Genomic DNA, 21,592 nt, shown 5'->3' with positions numbered 1-21,592 from the left:
ACAACCCACCCTGCACCCCTCTCCAGCACCCTAAACCCCCCTGCACCCCCAGTCCCCCCACTCCCCTGCACCCCCAATTCCCCGTGTCCCTCAGCCCCCCACTCCCCTGCACCCCTCAATCCCTCGTGCATCTCCCAGCCCCCCAATTCCCCCCTGCACCCCTCAATCCCCCCTGCACCCCCTAACCCCCAATTCCCCCCTGCACCCCTCAATCCCCCCTGCACCCCACCCCAGCCCCCCAACTTCCCCTGCACCCCCAATCCCCCCTGCACCCCCTAATCCCCCCTGCACCCCACCCCAGCCCCCCAACTCCCCCTGTACCCCCAATTCCCCCTGCACCCCCTAATCCCCCCTGCACCCCACCACAGCCCCCAATTCCCCCCTGCACCCCCCAATTCCCCCTATTCCCATTGCACCCCCCCAGCCCCCCCACTCCCCCGCACCCCCAACCCCCCCCACCCCTCAGGCCGTCACGTGACCCTGCCCATTCATGCCTCCCCCGCCTCCGCCCCGCCTCCCTCCCATTGGCTCCCGCGGGGGCCGCCGCGCCCGCAGCCAATCAGCGGCGGGGAGTGGGCGGGGCTAAAGTGCGAGCACCGCCTCTTATTGGCTCCTCCCCGCGGACGCCCCGCCTTCCCCCCCCCTCCGCGCGGCGGCCGGAAGCCGGAAGCGCCGGGTGCCCGGGACGGCGGCGCCGTGACCCGCGGGCGGGCGGCGGCGGCCGAGCCATGACGGGCAAGTCTGTCCGCGACGTGGACCGCTACCAGGCGGTGCTGGCCGGCCTGCTGGTGGAGGAGGAGAACAAGTTCTGCGCCGACTGCCAGGCCAAAGGTACCGGCGGGGCCTCCCCCCGTGCGGCGGGGCCTGGGGGCACCGGTGGGGCCGGGTCGCCGCGGTTGTCGCTCCCTCGGTGGGTTCTGGGGTCCCTCAGGTGTCCCGCTTTTCCTTCCTGGGGACCTTCCAGGGACCTTCCGGAGACCGGCCCCGGTGTCCGGGCCCCCTCCGGTGCCCCCCACCTCTTCCCTAGGGACCGGTCCGCCGCCCGGGGCCCTTCCAGAGTCCCCCCTCTCCGGCTCTGGCACTTGGGGGCCTGTCTGTGTCCACCCTCCGCCTTCCCTGGGGGCTCAGCCCCGCTGTCCGGGGTCTCTCGGGTATCACTTCCCCCTCTCCCCCAACACTGGAGACCCGGCTCCGCTGTCTGGGGTCCCTCCGGTGTCCCCCGGGGACCTGGGTTGGCCCTGGGGGTGGCAGCTGCGTGCCCCGGTATCCCCCGAGGGAGCTGGAGCTGAGGGGAAGTTGCCCTCCTGAGGAATAGCGGGAAGGGGGGGAGCAGGGGCACCGGTGCTGCCTGCTGGGCACAGGGAGTTTTGGGGGTCCCTGACACCGTGAGTCTCTTCCCCTGTGTCTGAACAGGAGGTTAGTGTTGGGAAAACCCAACCCAGACTTGAGGTTTAATCTAGTGGGGGGCTGCAAGCACAGTTGGAGAAGCAGCTCCTGATGTCTCCCTGAGCCCGTATCCGCAGCTCCTGCTCGTGTGGGACGAGAGGCGAGAGGAAAACTGCGTGAGATCCGCTTACGGGCGCCCATCGGCTTTCTGGCTGCGCGGGGCCTGACCTCGGCTGTCAGCGTGACAACACCTAATCCGAGCGGGGACTGCTCTGCTAGAGGAGGCTCGTGTTAGAGGAACCTGGAAAGCCGGCGTTGCGTAATTTTGGAGGGCATTCCGGCTGAGGAGTAACATCCTGTGAATCACAGCTGTAGGCTGAGCAGCAGATCATCTCTAGAGCATCCGTAGTAGGAGATGCAGTGTGTAAGGAAAAGGAAGGAATTGTAACCTGGCCCTGGCACCAGGTACTACTGAAGAATTCCAGGTTTTGTCCCATGCTTCCTTTTCCACTTAATACTGCAAGTTGTGATCCAGAAAGGAGCTGGAGTCGGGTAGAGAGGAGGCTGGGTGGAAGTGTCCAACTTCTAGAAGACAAAACATAAATACAAATACTTGTTCTGTGGTCATGCAGATCCTTCCTGTAGCTTGCTCCTCCAGAATGCCTTGCTTTCCTGTAGACACAGGGTTAAGGTTATGCCCATGCCCACCTAAAATCATATTTTAATGACCTGATAATGATAATGATTTGGAGATCTGAACGTGAGGCTTGTTTCCCAGTAATTGCACTAAAGGAGCTCAGAGCAGGGCTGCCTTTCCGTGTCCATTTGTAAATGGAAGAATTGGTCACCTCAGTGTGACCTCGAAAAACTGCAGAAAGCGCCACTAAACAGCACTAGAAATGGGGATATTGAGGTTTGCTTTAAGCCCTGCTCTGAAAAAAACATGAAACCACAGTAACTCTATTATAACAACCAAGCTGATGTTAGAGGTGGTGAAGTTTGAGTCGTGGCTCACTCTGGGCTTTGGGAGACCACGTAGGCTGAACGTGGTGGTGCTGGCAGAGAGCAGAATGTTCCTCGTGCTGGCAATTCCCTTATCTCTGGGCCCTTAATGCCAGCACCAAGGGCGAAAATAACTTTTATCTTGTCTTGTGAGACAGGAATGTACACAATATGGAAAGCGGTTCTCATCATGGTTACAGGTTAAAGCTGGGAGCTGCTTGTGGCTGGGAAGGTAGGTAGGCTGCATCAGTCACGAAGAGTAAGCTGCTGTGCTGCTGAGTTATCTGGTAAAATAATTATCCACTAATGAGATTCGTGGAGATGAGAAATCTGATTCTTGAGGGCAACACAGAGTTTGTGGCTGCAGGAGGTGTGTGTGCAGCAGGCTCTCTGCCTGGGTGTCTGGCTGGTAGCCTGGGCCAGTCAAAGCGTCATCTTGGGCTGCATTTTGGTTCCTGTGGCTTAGCAGGGTGGTCTCCTTGCAAGGCACGTGGTTTGCAGCAGTGACCAGAAAGGCCCGATGTCCTTACTGCTGCTGAAAGTAACCGTAATGCTCTGCTTTGCATATGGAAGTGTGGCCCACGTGTGCTTGTGCAGAGTAAAGAGTAAGTTTTATTTGATATTTGGCTCCTTAATAACTAAAACTTTGCAGGTCTGCACTAGTGAGAGGCTGCGTGGTGTTTACCAGCTCCAGGTGCCTTACCCCAACGTTTCTAGGGCTACCTGGAAGAGCAGCTGCTTTTCCGTACCCCTGACTGCAGCTCTGTTTTTACTTGATCGCAGCACTAGTGGTGCTGGTTGAGGTACACGAAGAATGTCCTTGTGTACGGTTCTGTGATAAGAGTGTGCTGAGGCCAGAGCTGGAACTTGGTCGCTCAATAGATGATGCTGGGGTTGCTTGGTGGTGCAGATGGTCACCTTGTGCCACCTCTTTCCTTTCTCAGTTCACATTCAAGATAAAGATTTTTGCATGAGTCAGAGTTGAAGGCAGAGTAGGAACCTTGCAGCTCCTCCAGCGCCTATCAAGACACTTTTACAATGAAGTGCTGGCTTCTGACCATCTGCTTTTATGCTGAAGTTACTGAGTTTTGTAGTGGTTCGCTGCTTGATCGGAGTGTTTCAAAGCCAGCATGACACATCGGCAGAGACTGTTCAGATGCCACCCACACTTCCATTATGCCTGTTCCCAAAACCAAACTACTTGCTGGGTTTCATGACTGCCTTTTTTCCACTTCTCTATAGAGAACTGAAGGAGATTACGCTACCTGTTAACATGACCTGCAGTGCTGGTATGAACCCGCTCGATTTCATTCTCTACAGCAGTTCAGTGTTGGGGTAAAAGTCCAGTTTTCAGGAACATCAGCTTTGATGTTGGCTGCTGGTCAGGCCCTGTGCTCTGGGGCCAGCAGAGCAAACACGCTCATGTTGGCTCTGCCCAGTGGGTGAACAGTTGGGTTTCTCCCATCTCTCCCACCCTTAAAGCAATCGCTGAGAGAAGATGGTCATCTGTTCTTGTCTTTACTTGCTTTCCATCAGGTAGTGCCTACAAGTGATTCCTAGTCTAGCTTGCATCTCTAACTATGATAAGAGGGGAAAACTTATTTTTCCAATCTATTCTCCTTGCATCATCTGTCTGGGATTCAAGTAACTTCTGTGGGGCCCGTTGCTCTTCCAAAGGTGTTCGTTTTGATCAGCTGCTGGCAACTGCAATGGCTTCACATGCTTTCACTGCATAATTTTACTCTAAGAGTGACCCAGCTGAGCCTGAAAGGAGAACAGCAGAGGCACACACCTGATGCCTACCCTCTGCCTTCCCTGGACAGCTGTTGACGTTTGGGACTAAGTTGGAGGAGGGAAAAAAGGACAAGGAAAGTGGGAAAACAAGCTCAGGGTGGTTTTTGCCTCAGCAGCAACAAACACTACAGGAGTTAGACCCTCTGTTTTTTTGGAGGAAGTTGAGTGAGATCTCTCGCCGCCCTCTTCCTCTTTGCTTTGCAAACTTTCTGTCCAGAGTAACTGTGGGTGAGCTGGGGCCTTGGCTGAAAAGCGCGGGTAGTGAGTAGTGCATCTTCTGCAAAGCAGAGCAAGGCCAGTTGGCTTTCTGGTGGAGCTGCAAAGGGAAAACTTGTGTGTATGAGAGGGGTCTTCATTGCTTGACCAGAACTTGAGGCCTTGGGAGCTCAGTGCAGCCTCTCAGGACATAGCCCAGCCGTGTTAGGCACAAACAGAACCACTGATTTCCCCTTGCAAGCGCTCCCAAAGTTTACTCGTCTTGGTGGTTTTCACCTCCAGCTGTGGATGCTAGCACGATGTTGGTATTGCTGATGAAACACAGTGATCTGGCGTAGAGTCCCAGCAGCAGTGACACCTCCAGCGACGCAGCTCTCCCTCAGCACTGCCCTACGTGGCTCAGGTGGTACGGTGCTGTCTCTGCTAACAGCTGGAGTGGTAAATTATCATAACCCTCTTTTTGAAGGCCTTTGCTGTGCGAATCACTTAAAACACCTTAAAGAAGCTCGTGATGAGTGAGAGTGGAATCTTTTCTACCAGTGCATTTCTCGTGGCAAGGGGGCTCCTGAGGGCAGTTGTGTTGCTGGTGGGATTTCATGTGTCTAAGAGTGTGGCTGTCAAACAGTCTGTGCTGAGTGTCTGTTGGAAGATGTGCTGCTGAACATCAGAATGAGTCTGGGGGCTGAAACTGCGACATAGCTGGAGGGATGTGGTGTAGTGGGTGCAAGCTGAACTTGACCTAAAAGTTCAGATGTTTTCCAGTAAATAGAAAATGTTGAGTAAAGCTTACGTTAACTGGATTCTTCTCTGCTTTTTTTACTCTAAAGCTCTGTGCTGACCTTGTGTAATATACAGCTAATTCTGTTTGATTCTCTCCTTCTCCCAAACTCTTCCCCTCTGCTCTCCCAGTCCTATCTATCCAACAGGCTCCTTGGATCCAGTCTCGTTGACATCGGAATGGCAGGTTCCTCCAAGGGCGCACCAGCGAGGACTGCTCTTGTCTGTCCATCAGTTAAGGTTGCCCTGTGCTCCTCCTGGTTTGTCTGACTCTTCCCTTCATCCCTCATGTCTTGTGAGAGCTGTGGGTTCCAAGCCGGAATCAACCCCTTCTTCCGCCTGTGGTGGTTGCGTGGGAAACTATTACTGAACACAACACAAACCCACATCTATTTTTTCAAGCATTTTTTTCTGAAACAGGGTTAGAGTTTTGAAAATACCTGTTAAGAGGTGGTTAAATAGTGGAGGGGAAGCAGGAAGAGCAGGATTAACAGCTTGAGGCTGGAGTAGGTGCAGTTGAGGAAGGATGAATTCCAGTGGGATAAAGGGGTTAGCTTATTACAGTTGGCTTAGTCCAGCTAAACTAGTATTAATATTAAACAGGTTGCTAATATTCAGCAAAAATCTGTTGTGACTCAACTCCTCCATCAGCAGACGATTGAATCGCAGCGGAATTTCCTTTTTGGTAAAAGCGATAAGAGAAGCAACTTTTTAAATAGCTGCTTAGAACTGCATGTGATGGAGGAATGATCACTGTGGGAGCGCTGAGCAGTGGGCAGCGATGGGTGCTGCTTGCCTGCAGTGGGCTTCAGAAACCAAAGCGGCGGCACTGAAGCTTCTCAGCTTAGAAAATCTTGTCTTGGGAGAAAGCTCACTCCTGTGAAATGGAAGCTTGTGCTTGTATACTCGTTTTAATTTTGCAGTCATGATATTCTGTGGTTATCTCCACCAGCGCTGCATTTTCTCTTCTGCTTTTGAACTGTTCTGCTCTTCTCAAGTCAGGTTTGGAAGGAGCAGTCTTGTGTATAAAGCAGCGTTAATGTCAAGAGAGTGTAAATGTTCAAGTATTAACTTTGCCTGTGAGACTGGCATTATCCCTCAGCGATTTTCGTCTGAGAACCTGAGTGGTGCTGGCTCTACACTCGCCCGCTTCACGTAACTTTTAACTTCCCATTCAAGCCACAAAGTGACGGGGAAAAAGCATCAGTGGGGTCTTATTCTGGAATTGGTTTATGCTCAGGAGAGTTGTAGGAAGATATGCTTTAAGAGAGATGCAGAGCTCTGAGTCACATACAGGATGCATCTCTGCATCTGCCAGAAATAGATAACGAAGGTAATCCTGCAATTGGAGGGCATCTCAGCAAACCACGTCAGCTTTAACAGCAGCGCTCGACTGTACCAGGGCATTGACCTGCCTGGGAAATGGGGAGTGACTGCCTAGCAGCGGCTATAAATTAAGGGTCCAGAAGTGCCATGTGATTCTCTGAGCATTGCTGCAACTTTAGGAGAAGTTTGTTCCTATAGTAACTGCCGGAGGGATTACATAAGGTATCAAACGCACTCAGAACTCGTGTGCCAGCCTCTTCAGACACTGCCTCTGCAAATTAAAGGTAATTCGTCGTTCAGAATGCAAGTAGGTTATCAAAACCAGCTAGAGAATTGAGAATAGCTTTGGTCTCCTTCAGGTTGATCCAGAATAGCAATTCCTTCATGTGTCCCAGGAAATGTAGGGCAGAAAGTTTGAGCTTTTAGGAGAAACTGTCTTGGAGCAAAGCTTCCTCTGAGTGTGAAGCTGGATTTACCTGTGCTGTGGTTGGACCTTCAGCACCTTCTTGAACTGCTTACCTCTGTTTTTGGCAAAACATGCCATTCCTTACCAGCCACTTTGTGCCCTTTCCTGTCCTTTTTTGTGACTTTGATGGTGAAAACCAGTTCCTGTCTAGCTCCACGTATTGAAGAGAGTCTCAATCAAGCAAAAAGTGGCCATGAGCTGACTCCTTCCTCTGCTAGGAGCTATTTCAAGGACTTAGCAGCTTCCTCGTATCTCCACAACTCAGTTGAGACTGGAAGGTCATGTCTAAATGTTTTTAAACTGCATTGTAGCATTAAAGCTGTGTGAGCAGATGTCTTGCAAGGGGTTTGATGGTGGAGAAATTCCAAGCTGAATTTTAATGGCGTCAAACAGTAATGACTTGAGTTTCCATCCTGCTGCTCTCTTCACGTGCAGATGTGGGTACAGGGATGGTCTTCACCTCTTACCTAAGGGTCTGTGCATTTCGTGGCAGTTCAGGCCTCGATCTGCTGCCTTAACCCTGGCAAATCCTCACACTGACCTGTCTGTAATGATCAGATATGTCTGTTGGTCTCTGGAACACTGAAATCCTGATCTCTGGTATTGACCATCTATATGCTGGCACTCTCACTATGCCGACCTTCACTGGAAGCACGTGGACTGGGGAACTTGGCTGATTTTTATATATTCTTAGGCCTTGTGGTCACTAGCATTGGTCACATTAACCAGTCCTATTCTTGTTAGGGCATCTTCTTGAAATTGTTGCTTTCACACTTTATTTACTGAAGTATTAACCATCACCTTTTTAAACAGCACGGAGGACCTATGCTGCTGTTCACAGCATCTCTTTTAATTCCCTCCACCTTGCTGCATCTGCATTTTCACTGTCGCAGCACCTTTTCCAAGAACAAGATGTAATGATAAGACCTGCATTGAGGGCTGCTTCTGCAAGCTCACCACTACTCAAAGTTAGGTCAAACATTGTTGTGGAGCTGCCTTCCGAGGCCACCAGGCACTCAGATGTTCTCTGTTTCTGGTAAACGAGAGAAGATTTAAAGTCTTTTCCTGACAGGAGACAGAGCCAGCACCAGGCAGCTTGGTCTGAGTTGGCCAGTAAGGCACCTGTAGGGATTTTGATGGCTTGGGGAAGGGGAGGACACGCTGCTGCTAACACAGCCAAGAAAATTTTTAAGGCAAAGCTCCAAGCTGTTGTTGAAAGCAATATTCTCAACCCCCATAGATGCCTCTGGCTCTTCCTTTTTCCTGCAGAGTGGTTAAAGTGTGTAATTACTGCAGCAGTCTTTTACTCAACAAAAAGCAAGACAAAGCCCCCAAACCAGCCCTTTCCTCTTTCAAAGGGTGGCAAAAAGCTGAGTTTGAACCACTGAACTACTTAATTGGGTATATATCCCCATCAAATTCCCTTAGTTAGAGCTTTTTGGCTTTAGCATCCCTGTTTCACTGGGTTCCACCGGCTTCCTGAGAACTACACAGAACTTCCTCTGGTACCCAGTCTGTGTGCAGCAGATATTAGCGCTTCACAAACCTCCGATGGGTCCATGGACCCTGCATCGGGCTCCATGCTCAGGGCAGTAACTGGTTTGGGTTAATAATGAAAGAGCATAATTTAGAGGTTGTGAAGTTGAGTTTAACCGGGCTTTTACTCCCTAGCAGAGTTCACCTTGTTTTCCCACACTTGACTGTAGAACAGACCCCTGGAGCAAAGAGCGGAGGAAGCTGTTTTGTAAGACAGCCTTTGTCATAGCTTTTCTATGAGCGGAATGAATTTCAGCAAGTCATTAAGCAATCTCTTTCCAGAATAAGGAAACCACAAGACAAAGGACGGTCTTGGATACTTGGTGATTTCCTCATTTGGCTCTGCAAAAATCGGGGCTTTTCAGCTTTGACTCTGAGACATTTCCAAGCGGTGGCTTGGGCGAGAGGATGTGAATGTCATCTCGTAGGGATTATCCTGCTCCAAGGAGGATTTCTCACATCCACTTCCCCTGTGTGTGCTGTACGATGCTGTGGTCCAACACATGCAGCAGTGTTCGGGATCAATGGGCTGCGCAGGCACATCTCCCTCCTGCAGCTGGGCTTTGCAGGAGCGCTTGCAGGCAACTGGCTGTTTGCACCGAGAATATTTCATTAGGCTTTGAATAGCGATGCACTCTCCTTCCTGCCTATGAAAGCATCTATTTTTTCCTGACCTCTCATCTCAAAAGAGCAGTGGCTTTGCAGCCAACTTCTGTTTTATTTTTAAATGCCTTCTGGAGAGCTATTACCCAAGAAACTCGCACGGGTAGCTGAAGCCAAAATCTAGTGCCTGAATAAAGGGTGAGGAGTGAATCCCCTGGGGATCCCTTGATTAAGAACAGTCAAGGGTGTGAACTTTCAACAAGTGACTAAGATGTGAAGCGAACAAGTCAGGCTGTGCTGGGGTTTAAAGGGAATTGGGAGCCTTTTCGGGAAGGGCCGATCATTCAGGTGGTCCTTGCAGTCCTTAATGATTCTGGCTTCGATGCTCACTGAAGCTGGTGTGACCAGCTTGGTATGCAGTGTTTATTTTGACAGGCTGGGATATAAAACAGGCTGTGAATCTGTCTCCTGGAAGCGCTGCCTGGGCAGCTGAGTTTCTTGCACCCGGCATTCTGCTCTCTGCTGGCTGGTGGTGCATCCTTGCTTAGGAATGCACTAAGAATTCAGTGCAGCTTTCTAAAATGAAAACTGACTGAGCCAGAGATGCTTTTAAGCTCGTGATCTCCCTGCCACCACTGCCAGGCTGGGAATATATTCCAGGGTGGTCTGAGCTGGCCTGCATGTTGTGCCAGAACTGAGGGTATAGTTGGACTCTTCAATCTGGTTCAATTCTTCCTCAAAACTGTCATTCTCTTTAATCTCCTGCTTACCTGCAGAGGGCTGACATCCTCGAGGAAGGATTTGTGCACATATGAGGTGAGGTCCAGGGGCACGAGATGCTTAATTGGAACAGAGCAAGCTCTGCCCAGCTCAGGTTAGTGCCGAGTCACTTGCTTACTGTGGGTGTTAAAAGTAGCCCTAGAACTGAAACAAAATGGACTGCAGCATCAGGCAGATGGTTCATACTGGTTGTCGTTGCAGCACACTCCCAGTTTTGCAGGTGGGAAGTGAGTTTTCATTTCAGCCCAAAGCTCTCTCTGGCTGTGAGGATGCCAGCCCCAAGGGAACTGTTTTCGTAACAACAGCGGGAGCATTCATGTGAGGACCAATTTCTTTCAGCTTTCTTTCTGGTGGTTTAAGAAGCTAAATGTTTGTTAGCCTTCTAAACCCTTCTGCGTGTAAGGGGTGAAGTGCCCATGACTCTCTGAGCAGAGGGCAATGTGCTCGCTGTGTCAGGGCGTGCGCAAAGGCTGCGAGGGGAGATAGCGTTCCACGGCAGCTCTGGCACTGCTGATAAATGCTGCTGTGTGGGTCTCTGAAAGGTCTTATTGATATAAAACCACTTTCCACTGAAAAAGTTATGCCCTTAGCTTCTCCAAAGGTCTTTTGCCTCTTCTGTCAGTGCTCAGTTTCTGTAGAGTCTTCAGCTTGGCTTCATTTTTGGGAAGTTGAATGCTGCACCACGTGGTCTGCAAATACCATCTGGGGCTTTCTGCAAGGCAGTCACCTTGCGAATGGCATGTGAAACTGGGGAAATGACTGCACAGAGCTCTCCCCAGACAGATCTGCACTGGGCATTTCCTCCTGTGATTTTGGGTGTGAGCTCCTCAGAAGAGGGAAGTGGGTGGCTTGTTTACATCCGCACGAAACCCACACAGCCCTGCCTACAAAATGAAGTGCTTTAGAAGACATGAAATGGTAAAAATGTTGGTTTAGTGTAGTGGTTGGGGGCATTAGATCCCAGCAAAGCTGGGGGTCTAGTAAGAGTCTGTGTTGGGCCAGTGCCTCTGCGTGTTGCGTCTGGCCCAGCTGAGCCAGGACATCTGGGCTTTGGTGGCAGCCTGGTTAGGATGGGCTGTCTTGCTTGGGATACCCTTGCTTTTTGGCAAAAGAAACCCTGTGATGTTCCTCACTGCCCTCGTTTGCCTCACACTGCAGCTGACAGGCTTCTCTTCTGCTCAGCGTGGATTATTCAAGCAGCATCTCTTTCCCTGTTGGCTTGAGCCCTGCTGTGCCAGCCCTTCACTGCTATTGAGGCGAGTGGTTTGCGTGTGCAGCTGCTCAAGTCCCTTCTCACCCTCTAGGAGTGTAGCTTGTTCCTCTTTTTTTATCCCAGTGTTGGTAGAATACAGGGCTGTGTAACTAGGCTAAAGAAATCACTAGTTATAGCCAAAAGCACGATGTGTCGAGACAAAGATTTCAAATTCATGTGCCTTGTAGAACAGCAGAGCTGGCTACAGGCCTCAGGCAGCGTCTTGGAGAACTGTCCGAGTGCCCTGCTTGTGTGGCCCTGGAGTCACCGCTGTGTCAGTGCAGGCTGCTGAACTTTTGGGATCGCTGTCTTCCTCCTGGCTCTGGGCAAAGCAGGCCCCTCACCCCTAAACTTGTGGCGTTTCCTGTCATCTGTGGCTCCGAAGCCTTTCTTAGGGCACTCACTGGCCCTGCAAGGGATAAGCATCAGTGAGGAGAGCTGCCCTTGGCTGTGTCATGTGTGCTTATCACTAAACCAAACGCTGGCTGCCAGGAGGATTTTTGAAAGTCTACGTATTAATTTTTCTAACATTCGGTGGCACGAGGAAGCTGCTCTGGTGCTGGGGTCTGCCGGGTGTTATTCCTGCTCTCAGCCCTTGCTGTTTCAGACCCTGTGTCACCAATGGAGTGAACGCTGCAGCAGGGTGGGTGCGACGCTGTCCCCTGGAGTCACTGTCCTCGGTGGCATCGCGGGTAGGAGGTTGCAGCGGCTTGAGGCAGCACATGTGACGAGGCAGTGAGCTGATTACTACAGCCCTGATGTAGTATCTAGCTGTCTGGTAATCCTTTTAGTCCTATAAAGGCTAAATATATCTAGAATTTAAATGTAACCTTGAATCTCACGCTTAATCCTGCCAGCGGTCTCACGTTATGGCTTTCAGAGCATCTCTGGGAGAGAACTCTACGAATAAATCAAATGAAGGATCAGGGTTCCTGGCTTTGCCTTGGTGTAATGCCAAAAAAGCCTGGTGTTCCCATGCCTTGCTTTGGAACTGGCAAACTTAGGTGCAGCTAAACGTGTGAGCCCCTGTTTTGATGCATTCAGCCCTGGGTTTTGGTGAGTGTAATAAAGGAACTGGGACATAGGCAGGAGTCTCCTCCTGTTAAGGTCTTCGCCAGGGGCTGTTCCTAAGCTGGGAAGTGGCTTTGATCAACTTTGTTAAATTAGTGTCATTCTCAAGGGCAGCTCTTCTAGTGCGAAAGCAATGGCAGGCCAAACTTAATAAAAGCTTTTTAAAAACTATACCTTGAGTTAGCTGGAATGGGTGCTGGATGGACGTCAGAGGCTGCCTGCCTTTGCCCTGGAAGGGATCGTGAGCTGCAGATTGCATTAGCAGCTCTGAATCCCTTGGGATACTCTAGAGTTTCCCAGTAAACAGGGATTAAACTGTTAACAATCTTCTAGCGTATCTCAGAGTCAAGTACAGCACTGCTTTTTTAGCACTTTGAAATTGCGCTTCCCCCTTCTCCCCTCCCACCTCAGCCTCATTAGTTTGCAGCTTGCTATTTTAACTGTGGCGAGGGGAGACAGAATAGCTTTTCAGCTGCAGTAATGCCCGTAGTCCCTATAAAAAGGGCTCAGTGCAGTTTAGTGGAGGCGATCGGGTCTCTTATTCAGGACGTGGCTTTGCTGGGGCTTCTTGGCCCATGACCTGTAGAGAATGATGTCCAACCCGTGGTGGGAGCTGGCCACGAGAACTGTGCAGCTGGCTGGCAGCTCTCACGAGGTGGTTTAGTTGTGAGTCCCGCTGGTCTTGCAGTGCAGAGGGCTCCTTCCAAAGCCACTCTTCCTGCTGTGGGACAGAGGGGTGCGATGTTGGGGGGGCGCCTGTGGGGATGGGAGTGCCCATGGACCTCTGCCATCCCCTGGGGAAGGCATCACCAGATTGCCTTTGCAGGAGCGTGTGCAGTGAGTAAAACTGAGCTTGTTCATCTTACCCTTGTGGATTTTCCCTGGCATGATCTCCCTTCTACACCTCGGAGCTCTCCTGCCTGCCTGAAAGCCGCATGCAAACTGTGAATCCGATTAGAGCTGTAGAAACTGTGGAGTGAACTGACCATCAGCCCTGTGCCAGGATTGCAGATGGGGTTTCTGCCCCCAGCTCTGCTTCTGGGGGCCGGAGTCCCGGGCTGTGCCTGTGCTGCTCCCCTTACTTGGCTGTCGCTTCCTGCCTGAGACCACAGGAGCTTCGACGCTGCAGTCTGTATCTCAAATGCTGGGTGTCTCATGCTGTTTTCCTAGGCCAGTAGTGAACGTTCTGGAACCAGTTCCCTTCAATAGTCTGAGAGTTTCTCCCCAGCAGGAACGCAGGCTTATATTGACACGACTGTTACATCAGTTTAAGGAAGATGAAATCAGGGGTTTATGGTGTCTTGGGTGGTCTGATTGCCTAGTTTCTTCCCTCCTCCTCTTAAGAGTCATCTGTCTTGCATAGAGCTCTCAAAATGGAAGAGGGAGGCAATAAAATACTAGCTCGAAGTATAACGATGGGGAGACGGCCTTGAAACATCCTGCTGGTGTCGGATTCCAACTTCTGATCTGGATGCAAATGTAAATGCCTCAGTCCCAGTTCACTTGGTACAGTTTCTCAGTTGCTCGAGGCACCTGCTGGTTGGCTTGGTGGTGTGAAACGCTTGTGTCTCTTTGCAGGGCCACGATGGGCGTCCTGGAATATCGGTGTATTCATCTGTATCCGTTGTGCCGGCATCCACAGGAACTTAGGAGTTCACATATCGAGGGTGAAATCTGTCAATCTCGACCAGTGGACACAGGAACAGATACAGGTAATGTGAGGGAAACGTGCAGTGTGGTTCTGTTGATGGGGCTTGGTGAGCTTGGAAATAAAGTCTGAACAGGCCAGAGATGTGGGAAGTGAATTGGGAAGGAAGATATCAAGATAGGTTGGATTGGGAGGAGAAATATCCTGGCTTCAGGCTTAGTGGAGGGCAAAGACAAACAACGGACTTTCTGTGAAACCTTGAGGCTTCCAGAAGGCAAATCCTGGGCTTCCAAAGTGACTGTAGGTTGCTAATATGATATTTATCTTATCTTTGAATAAATATTGTACAGTGGTGCTTAGGATTGGTTAATTGTACAAGACACGTCTTAGCAGCTCCATCAGGGATCCCAGCAAGGAGGGGAGAGGGGCTTTTGGGTACAGAACAGACTTCAGAAGTCTACGCTTGCCTTCTAGCTAACTGCCTTAGACTCCTTCTGGTAGCTTGGCATGCTGGTGTGTGTAAGAGCTTTAATACCTGTGAAACAAATGGTTCAAGAATTCTTTTGAATTGCAGTGCATGCAAGAGATGGGAAATGGAAAAGCGAATCGTCTTTATGAAGCCTACCTGCCAGAGAACTTCAGGCGACCTCAAACAGATCAGCATCCTTTCCTCTTTGCTGCTGAGGAAACATGGAGTCTTTTCAAGTTATCGCTGAGTAGCTGCACTGCATGGGAGGTTTAATTTCATGTGCCTGGGCGTCAGCTGTGGGAAGGAGTTCCGAGCTAGGCACCCTCCGAGCGCTGCTTCACCCACAGGCTGCTGGCTTAGAGTGAAGCAGAGGAGAGCTAAAAGGGTGGAGAAGTCGTACACAGAAGTTCTTGCCTGAAGCCACTGCATGAGATGCACTTTAGAATCTGTGGCAAATAGGATTGACTTTAAAAGTGCTGAGCGTTTTTAAAGTCTCAGTGGAGATGGATAAAATGATTTAACGCTTCTGAAAAATTCATCTGTACCTTTTAGCTTTCAGGAGGGTTTCTAGATGCCTAGCGTGACAGGGGTGTAGGGATGTGCAGCTATAGGAGCACCTCTCCAACATCACTTCTTTTGTCTTAAACTGGCAGCTGAAGTTATTTTGTATGCATTTCTCTGACCACTGTGTGATTTGAGCTAGTGATGTGTGTGCTCTTAAGCAATGGCTGAAGTAAATATACATCAGTCAAGAAAATACCCTAGGAATTTCAGCCCTGATATAATGTACCTTTTATAGCACCATCATGCTTGGAATAGCCCACAGGCAACAATGGAGTAGCTAAAATAGTTGGATCCAACACTAAATTATTTTAAGAAAGTTACTGCTGGAAATGTAATTTAAACAGGCATTAGTTTAGTTACAGCCTGTACCTTGTATCCACGCGTCAAATAATACCACATAAGTCTTCTATTCTTGAGTCATTTGTCTTTAACAAGCTGCTTGCAGAGCTGTGGAGAGCTTCATTCGGGATAAATATGAAAAGAAGAAATACATGGACCGAAGTATTGACATCAGTGCATTCAGGGTTAGTTTCTAATCACTTCTACAGAATGCATGTGAAGATATGCATGTGTCTGTCTCATGAGTAAGCAGTGACTATGAAAATAAGCAGTTTAAATGCTTCCTGTATTGGTGACTAATCTCCGCGAGGTTGATTGCCTTCAGTCATTTTGTAGAAGGAGCTTAAATTGGTGGGGACCTTCGAAGGCTGTCTTGTCTACCTCCTTGCGTAGAGCAGCACTGGCCTCAGATAGGGTCCAGAGGAGCCCACGGAGATGATCCAAGGGCTGGAGCACCTCTACTATGAAGACAGGCTGAGAGCTTCTGTGATCCTATGAAATACAGGCCTTTAGCTGTATTTTTGTGGCTTTTTAGATGACTAGCAACATCATGTAAAGCTGTCTGAACTTTCTCTTGTTACGATGTGAGTTCTGACCCTCATGTCAGTGCGGTTTTTTCCCTTGCAGAAAGAAAAGGATGACAAATGGAAAAGGAGTAATGAGCCAGTATCGGAAAGAAAACTGGAACCTATCGTCTTTGAGAAGGTGAAAATGGTAAGACCAGAAGGCATGGTTGTGGATCGGTTGTAAAGATCTCGAGCAGAACAGAGGTAATGCAGCTTGATATGGAAGCATTTTTTTGGGCCACAGTCATAGCAGTGGATGCACTGAGTCACGCTAATGGTAGTAGCTTGTTTGCCACTGCTCATCCAGATACTAAGCAGACACGTTCCACCTCGCAGTGCGGAGCGGGTTGGAATCCAGCTACTCTTCGCTTAGCTTTCCAGCTTGAGCAGCGGGAGCATGCTTCAATTTGATTCCAGCACGATGGGACAACAGAACAGCTAGGCAATACTTGCTCTGAAATTCTGATCATTTTCAAAGCACTTATGTCCACTGGAAAAGGATGTTAAGGGTTAATCTCTCATTAAAGCCTCTAATGTATCAGAGTAAAACCAAATTTAAACACAACTTTTGGTGTTTTCTCCCTAGCCTCAAAAGAAAGAAGAAACACAGCAGTCTAGAAAAAGTTCTCCTAAATCTACTGAGCCAGTAATGGACTTGCTAGGACTCGGTAAGAGCCTTTCCAGCCTTATTGCACTTGTTACAGCGCCCTGCACACCAGCTTTGATCCTGTGAATTCGATCAGCTCGTATTCAATGAGCTTGTAGTACTTATTTTCTACATCAGGTGAACAGTAGCTGATAGGAACACTGGAGGGTTTTACTTAAACTGCTACAGCACAATGTAAGCCCAGTGTTCAGCACTGCAGCAGAAACAGTTTTCTTTTTGCTGGTGCAGTGGTGGTGCTCGTAGTGTTATGGGAGCAGCTATAGTGGTGTCCGGGTACCATGTGGTTCCTGGCTGCTTTGAGGTTAACAGGACAGAGATGGCACAGGGCACTTCCTTGGGCCTGAGCCAGTTCCTTCTCAACACCAGAAGGATGAGCAAAGAGCTGGCAGTGTGGGTTGGCTGAAGCCAACGGGTCAGTCACTGGGTTGAGCAGCATATGTGCAAACTGCTGCCCCTCGGCCTGAGGCTGTCGGTGTGAACATCCCTCACAGCTCTGTCTCTCCTAGATGTTCCTGTGACAACCGCAGTTACAAACGGCAGGCCAAGCAGCTTAGAGAAGGATCTAGATCTTTTTGCGTCGGTAGGATCAAACTCAGACTCCAGGAAGGTATGCAGGGAACATCGATGCTTGACAAAGCCCAGTTGGGTGCCTGGCTGGGGTGGTCTGTGTCCTGCCCTGGTGCTGAATGCAGCTATTGCTCTTGTGCTGTCTCCGTCTCAGGTCGCTGGCTCTATGCCAACCTCTGGAAGTGCTGGTTCTGTTCCTGAAAACCTGAATCTCTTCCCTGAGCCAGGAAGCAAAGGGGAGGAAGTGGGGAAGAAGCAGCTCTCTAAAGACTCTATCCTCTCCTTGTACGGCTCTCAAACACCTCAGCTGCCTGCGCAAGGTAACAGATCTCAGAATAGAGCTGTCGAACGCAGCACACTAATTCTGAGTGGGTGGGGTGTCCTGATAGCTGACAAGCAAGGATGTGGGAATGTAGGCGGTCCTTCTTGAGAACTGGTGAGTAGCATAATGAGCTTAGTCTGGATGTTATAGCCAAGTGAGCGCTGCGATAGTCTCTGATTTGAAGGTCAGCATTTCAGCCCCTGACAATGAACGCAGCAGTTCTTCCCTTCATCACTTCTCTGCCTTTTCCTAGGAGCGATGTTCATGGCCCCGGCGCAGATGGCGTATCCTGCAGCAGCCTATACAGGCTTTCCAGGAGTGGCCCCCTCCAGCAGCATGATGGGAGGCATGATGGCCCCGTCGGTGGGAATGATGGCCCAGCCTGGAGCTGCGGGGATGGTGGCTCCCATGGCCATACCAGCCGGATACATGGGGAATGTGCAGGCGGCTGTCATCGGTGTCCCCAACGGCATGATGGCTGCGCAGCAGGCTGGCTACGTAGCTGGCATGGCAGCGGTTCCCCAGCCCGTCTATGGTGTGCAGCCGGCGCAGCAGCTGCAGTGGAACATTGCTCAGGTGAGGGGTGATCTGCTGCTGCCCTAGAGGTGGAGGGAGGGCAAGGGAGGCACATGGAATTAAACCTAGCCTGTGACCTGGAGACTTTCATGTAGCCTGGCTCCTGGAGTTGGGTTGGAGTTGGTCTTCTGGGACTGCAGGCAAAGAGAGGGGTCGTGGAGGAGTAACTTCTTCAGAGGTCTTGGTGGTGGAGAACAAAAATCAGTGCAACATCAGCTAAAATTAGAACTTCCTTAGCTTGCTAGATGGGTGTATGCCTGCGAAACCCGTGACTTCTGTTCACTGTAACTCTTTAGAACTTGCACTAGCCTGTAAGATCTTAACGAGCAAGATTTTTACCCGTGACTGCTTTGGGCTGGCAATCTCCTTGACAGAGCCTTGACTTCTCTCCTCTTCCCTTTGCAGATGACCCAGCAGATGGCTGGGATGAACTTCTATGGAGCTAATGGCATGATGGGATATGGACAGTCAATGGGTAGTGGAGGTGCCCAGGGAAGCAATCAGTCCCTCAGCACTCAGATGTGGAAATGATCCCTTGCGTTGTGACCATTTTTGCCTTCTGTTCTGTTCTTCAAAACTGCTCCATGAGACATTCAGGGTTTTTCTTTCCGGCTGGCTGCCCAGCCTTGAGCCTCTTTCCATAACTGAGACCCACCTCTGCCTTTTCACTGTCAGACACGGTGAAACCTCAGTGACCAGAACATGAGCTCCCCTTGTATTTAGCACAGTCAATGCACACTTCTGGGGTGGACCCCCTCCTTGCACAAACCTCCACTAATGCTTCTGGGTAGCACTTAACGTCCTGCTGGGCATCTGAGCAGAGGTGGGACTGAGGAACGTGGGAATCTGTACTCAACAGTGCCTGTAAAGTCAGGCCTTTTAAGAGTCACTTAAACTCCAGTATTAGGAGGGGTTTTGGTTAGCAGAGGGGTGGAAACCTTGTTTGGTGCTGAGGAACTGGATTTTAACCCAAGCCCAGGGGCAAGCAAGCCTTGCTACCTCTTCCCTTGAGTGGAGTTCTCCGGAGCTGAGGCCTTGCTGTGCTTGGCTCGCCAACCCTCATTGGAACCAAAGTCATTTTGAAGACCCCTCTCCCTCCCCCCGTGAGCAAGCAGGATTCTCGCACAGTGTGGGGGCAAGCTGTTAAGAATGTGAAACTTGCACTTCAGAGTGGCTTTTCTGTCTAATATGTGGTATTGATGTATTTAACTTTTAACAATCTAACTGAGAGTTAACTTATCAAGGGCTGAGAGCCCACTGCAAGTTTTCTTACACTTTTAAAACGACTATGACATCCTAATTTATACTTTTTTCATATGTTTTTGTTCCTGTGTAATCCCAGTACCCCTTACCAGCTCGCTTTTGACATTTTAATCTAGGCCTAAGAAGTGGGTGGGTCAGATTTCTTTTCTCATCTTCAGTAGAACACAACTGCTTCAAGTCATCAGCGTGAGCAAGAATTCAGATTTCTGCGGTCTGCTTTACCCTGTGTATATGGAAATTCCCCAATAAAACATTGCGGTGAAACCTCAACTGCTTTCTCTTGTTTTTTAAACAGCAGAACAGATTGCGTTAAGCACTGCTGTCACCCTGCGAGTTGTTCACTTCAGGTGCTGGGGCTTGGAGCCTTTCATCCAAATCAGACCGACTCCATCTGCTTCGTAGCAGGGCCGTGTCCCAAATATCAGGTGCAGAACGGTGTTTGCTAAGGACTCTCGGCGTGCAAAGAACCGGCTCGGCAGAGGCAGAATCAGGTCAGTTGACACTTTTATATACAAGAGACTCGCAGCTCAGGGGCGTGGGTGATCGCAGCATTCCAGCAGCTGTGGCTGCAGGGAGAACTGCAGTTCTAAGGACGGTGGCTTTACATGAACGTTCAACAAAACCTGACCCAGGTCTATTTGAAAGGTGAATGTAAAGCTTTTACAAAAAGTGGTAACTGAGAATACGACAGGCTGGGGGGCTTTGGGAGTCACCTAAACAAAGGCCAGTTTTCCTTAGGCTTGTGCAGCGCAGGGGGGAGCTCAGCGAACTTTGGGAGCCTTGGGTTGATGGTACTCTGCTTTACATATTCTAGTACTTCTTTCCTCAAGTCAAAACCTGCTCTTTTTAGAAAAAAGAGAGGATTTCTTCTTCCCCTCCTCCCCAGCCTGTTGGGGGCAGGGGGAAGGAAAGGTTGGCTGCTTCTTTAAGCTGCACATGTGGTTTTGGGCTGGATGCTTGGAGAAGCTCAACTCAAGCAAAGAATAGTTTTCAAGCTGGCTTTAATCATCTTCACTTGCTGCCCCAATACTGTACATGCAGGTACAAGCCAATGAAAATGTGAATACGTCAGGGTGTTTTTTTCCCTCCTTGGGAAAACTGGCTAAGAATATTTTACAAAATAGCGTGCAGCCTCACAGCCATCAGTCCTGCTGCATAGAAACCACAAAAATACAAGAGTTTTACATTAAGAAAGACCACGCACATATAAAACAGTACATAACACAGGTAGAAAATCACCGTTTGCTTTTTTTTTAAATCTATTACCTTTCTCAAGTATCCATCACAAGCCTATCCCCTTGTCGTGAACATGAACCGGGGTTTAGAGGACCCCCAGTTCACCCCTCTGGGGCATTGATTTTAAGGTGGAGTTGTTAAACTTAACGAATCTGTCATCAAAGCAAAGTTTATCACAAAATACGAGTGGACTAGTGAAGGCAGCCGAATTTCTTCTCTAATATAATTATATCCCGGCTTCCAAAAGTGCAAAGCTACCCAGGGTGAGTGCGTCCTGCACGAGTCCTGCACCTAACTCTCCTTTTCCCCATAGGGAACAGACACACAGAAAGACCTAAGGCTGACGTGTGCCACACAAACAGTGAGATGTCTTGTTTTGTTAGAGACTGAAGGCTAAGCTTCTCATAGCAATTAACTGGTGGGTAATGAAGTTGTGACAATGTCCCAGTCTAATGGGATTCTCTTGTTTACATCGTTCACAATGCAGCTTGCTGGGGACTTTAGGGTGGAAGAGGTGACGTAGCGTGGATTTGTGCCCTTGGGTGGCTCTGTCACTCTTGTGAGATGCATCCCTGTCCAGATACTCCTCTTGGCTGCCTGAAGCAGCAGCTAGGGGACCAAGGCTGGAGTTAGAGCCTGGCCGAGTCCCTCTGGGTGCATCTCTCGCTGCCTCAGATCTGTAACCATCTTGGATCCTTCTGTGTCAGTTTTCTTTGCGTATTTGTATTCTGCCCCCATGTACTTTTAGGGGGAGCTAATACAGCTTAAAAAGCATAGGCTGTGTTTGAAGATTTGTAAGGTACAGGAATAGAAATTCTGCCTTTTTTGATAGGACAAATGCTTCAGTTTGGGTGCTTCTAAAATATTCCTTGGTGCTTTTCTCTGTGTTTATGTGGGTTTGGTTTTTCTTGGTGCCATTAGTAATCAAATTCAAGGACAAAGTTCAGTTCAGACTTGGGGCTGCTACTTTGCTGAGCATTGTTATTAAGACATATTTAGATATTTTTATATTTGAGGTATAAACTGAGATTAATGACAGATTCTTGAGTCCTGGACGATATCTTAAGTGGTCCAGGTGCTTGTTCATCGCTTAATTTTGAGGTGGGGAGTAGGACAACATGATGGGGAAGATTATTTATTTAGTTTAAACTGCATGAAAAGATCAA

At 49.6% G+C, this 21,592-nt stretch overlaps 1 protein-coding gene across 1 annotated transcript; it reads left to right on the top strand.

Annotated features, from left to right (window-relative positions):
• The first annotated feature begins 659 nt into the window (after nt 1-659).
• On the top strand, nt 660-19,460 carry SMAP2 (small ArfGAP2). Its single transcript, XM_069875498.1, has 10 exons — nt 660-831; nt 13,788-13,921; nt 14,432-14,517; nt 15,336-15,414; nt 15,857-15,943; nt 16,382-16,463; nt 16,969-17,069; nt 17,184-17,349; nt 17,605-17,927; nt 18,333-19,460. Exons 1-10 carry the CDS (start codon nt 729-731, stop codon nt 18,456-18,458), a joined length of 1,287 nt encoding a protein of 428 aa, XP_069731599.1. The 5' UTR covers nt 660-728; the 3' UTR covers nt 18,459-19,460.
• The last annotated feature ends 2,132 nt before the right edge of the window (nt 19,461-21,592 follow it).

This window comes from Phaenicophaeus curvirostris, chromosome 23, assembly GCF_032191515.1.
Source record: "Phaenicophaeus curvirostris isolate KB17595 chromosome 23, BPBGC_Pcur_1.0, whole genome shotgun sequence".
In the NCBI taxonomy this organism is placed as follows: Eukaryota; Metazoa; Chordata; class Aves; order Cuculiformes; family Cuculidae; genus Phaenicophaeus; species Phaenicophaeus curvirostris.
The sequence above is the reverse complement of the archived record's forward strand: the minus strand, read 5'-3'. Positions and strand labels throughout refer to the sequence as shown.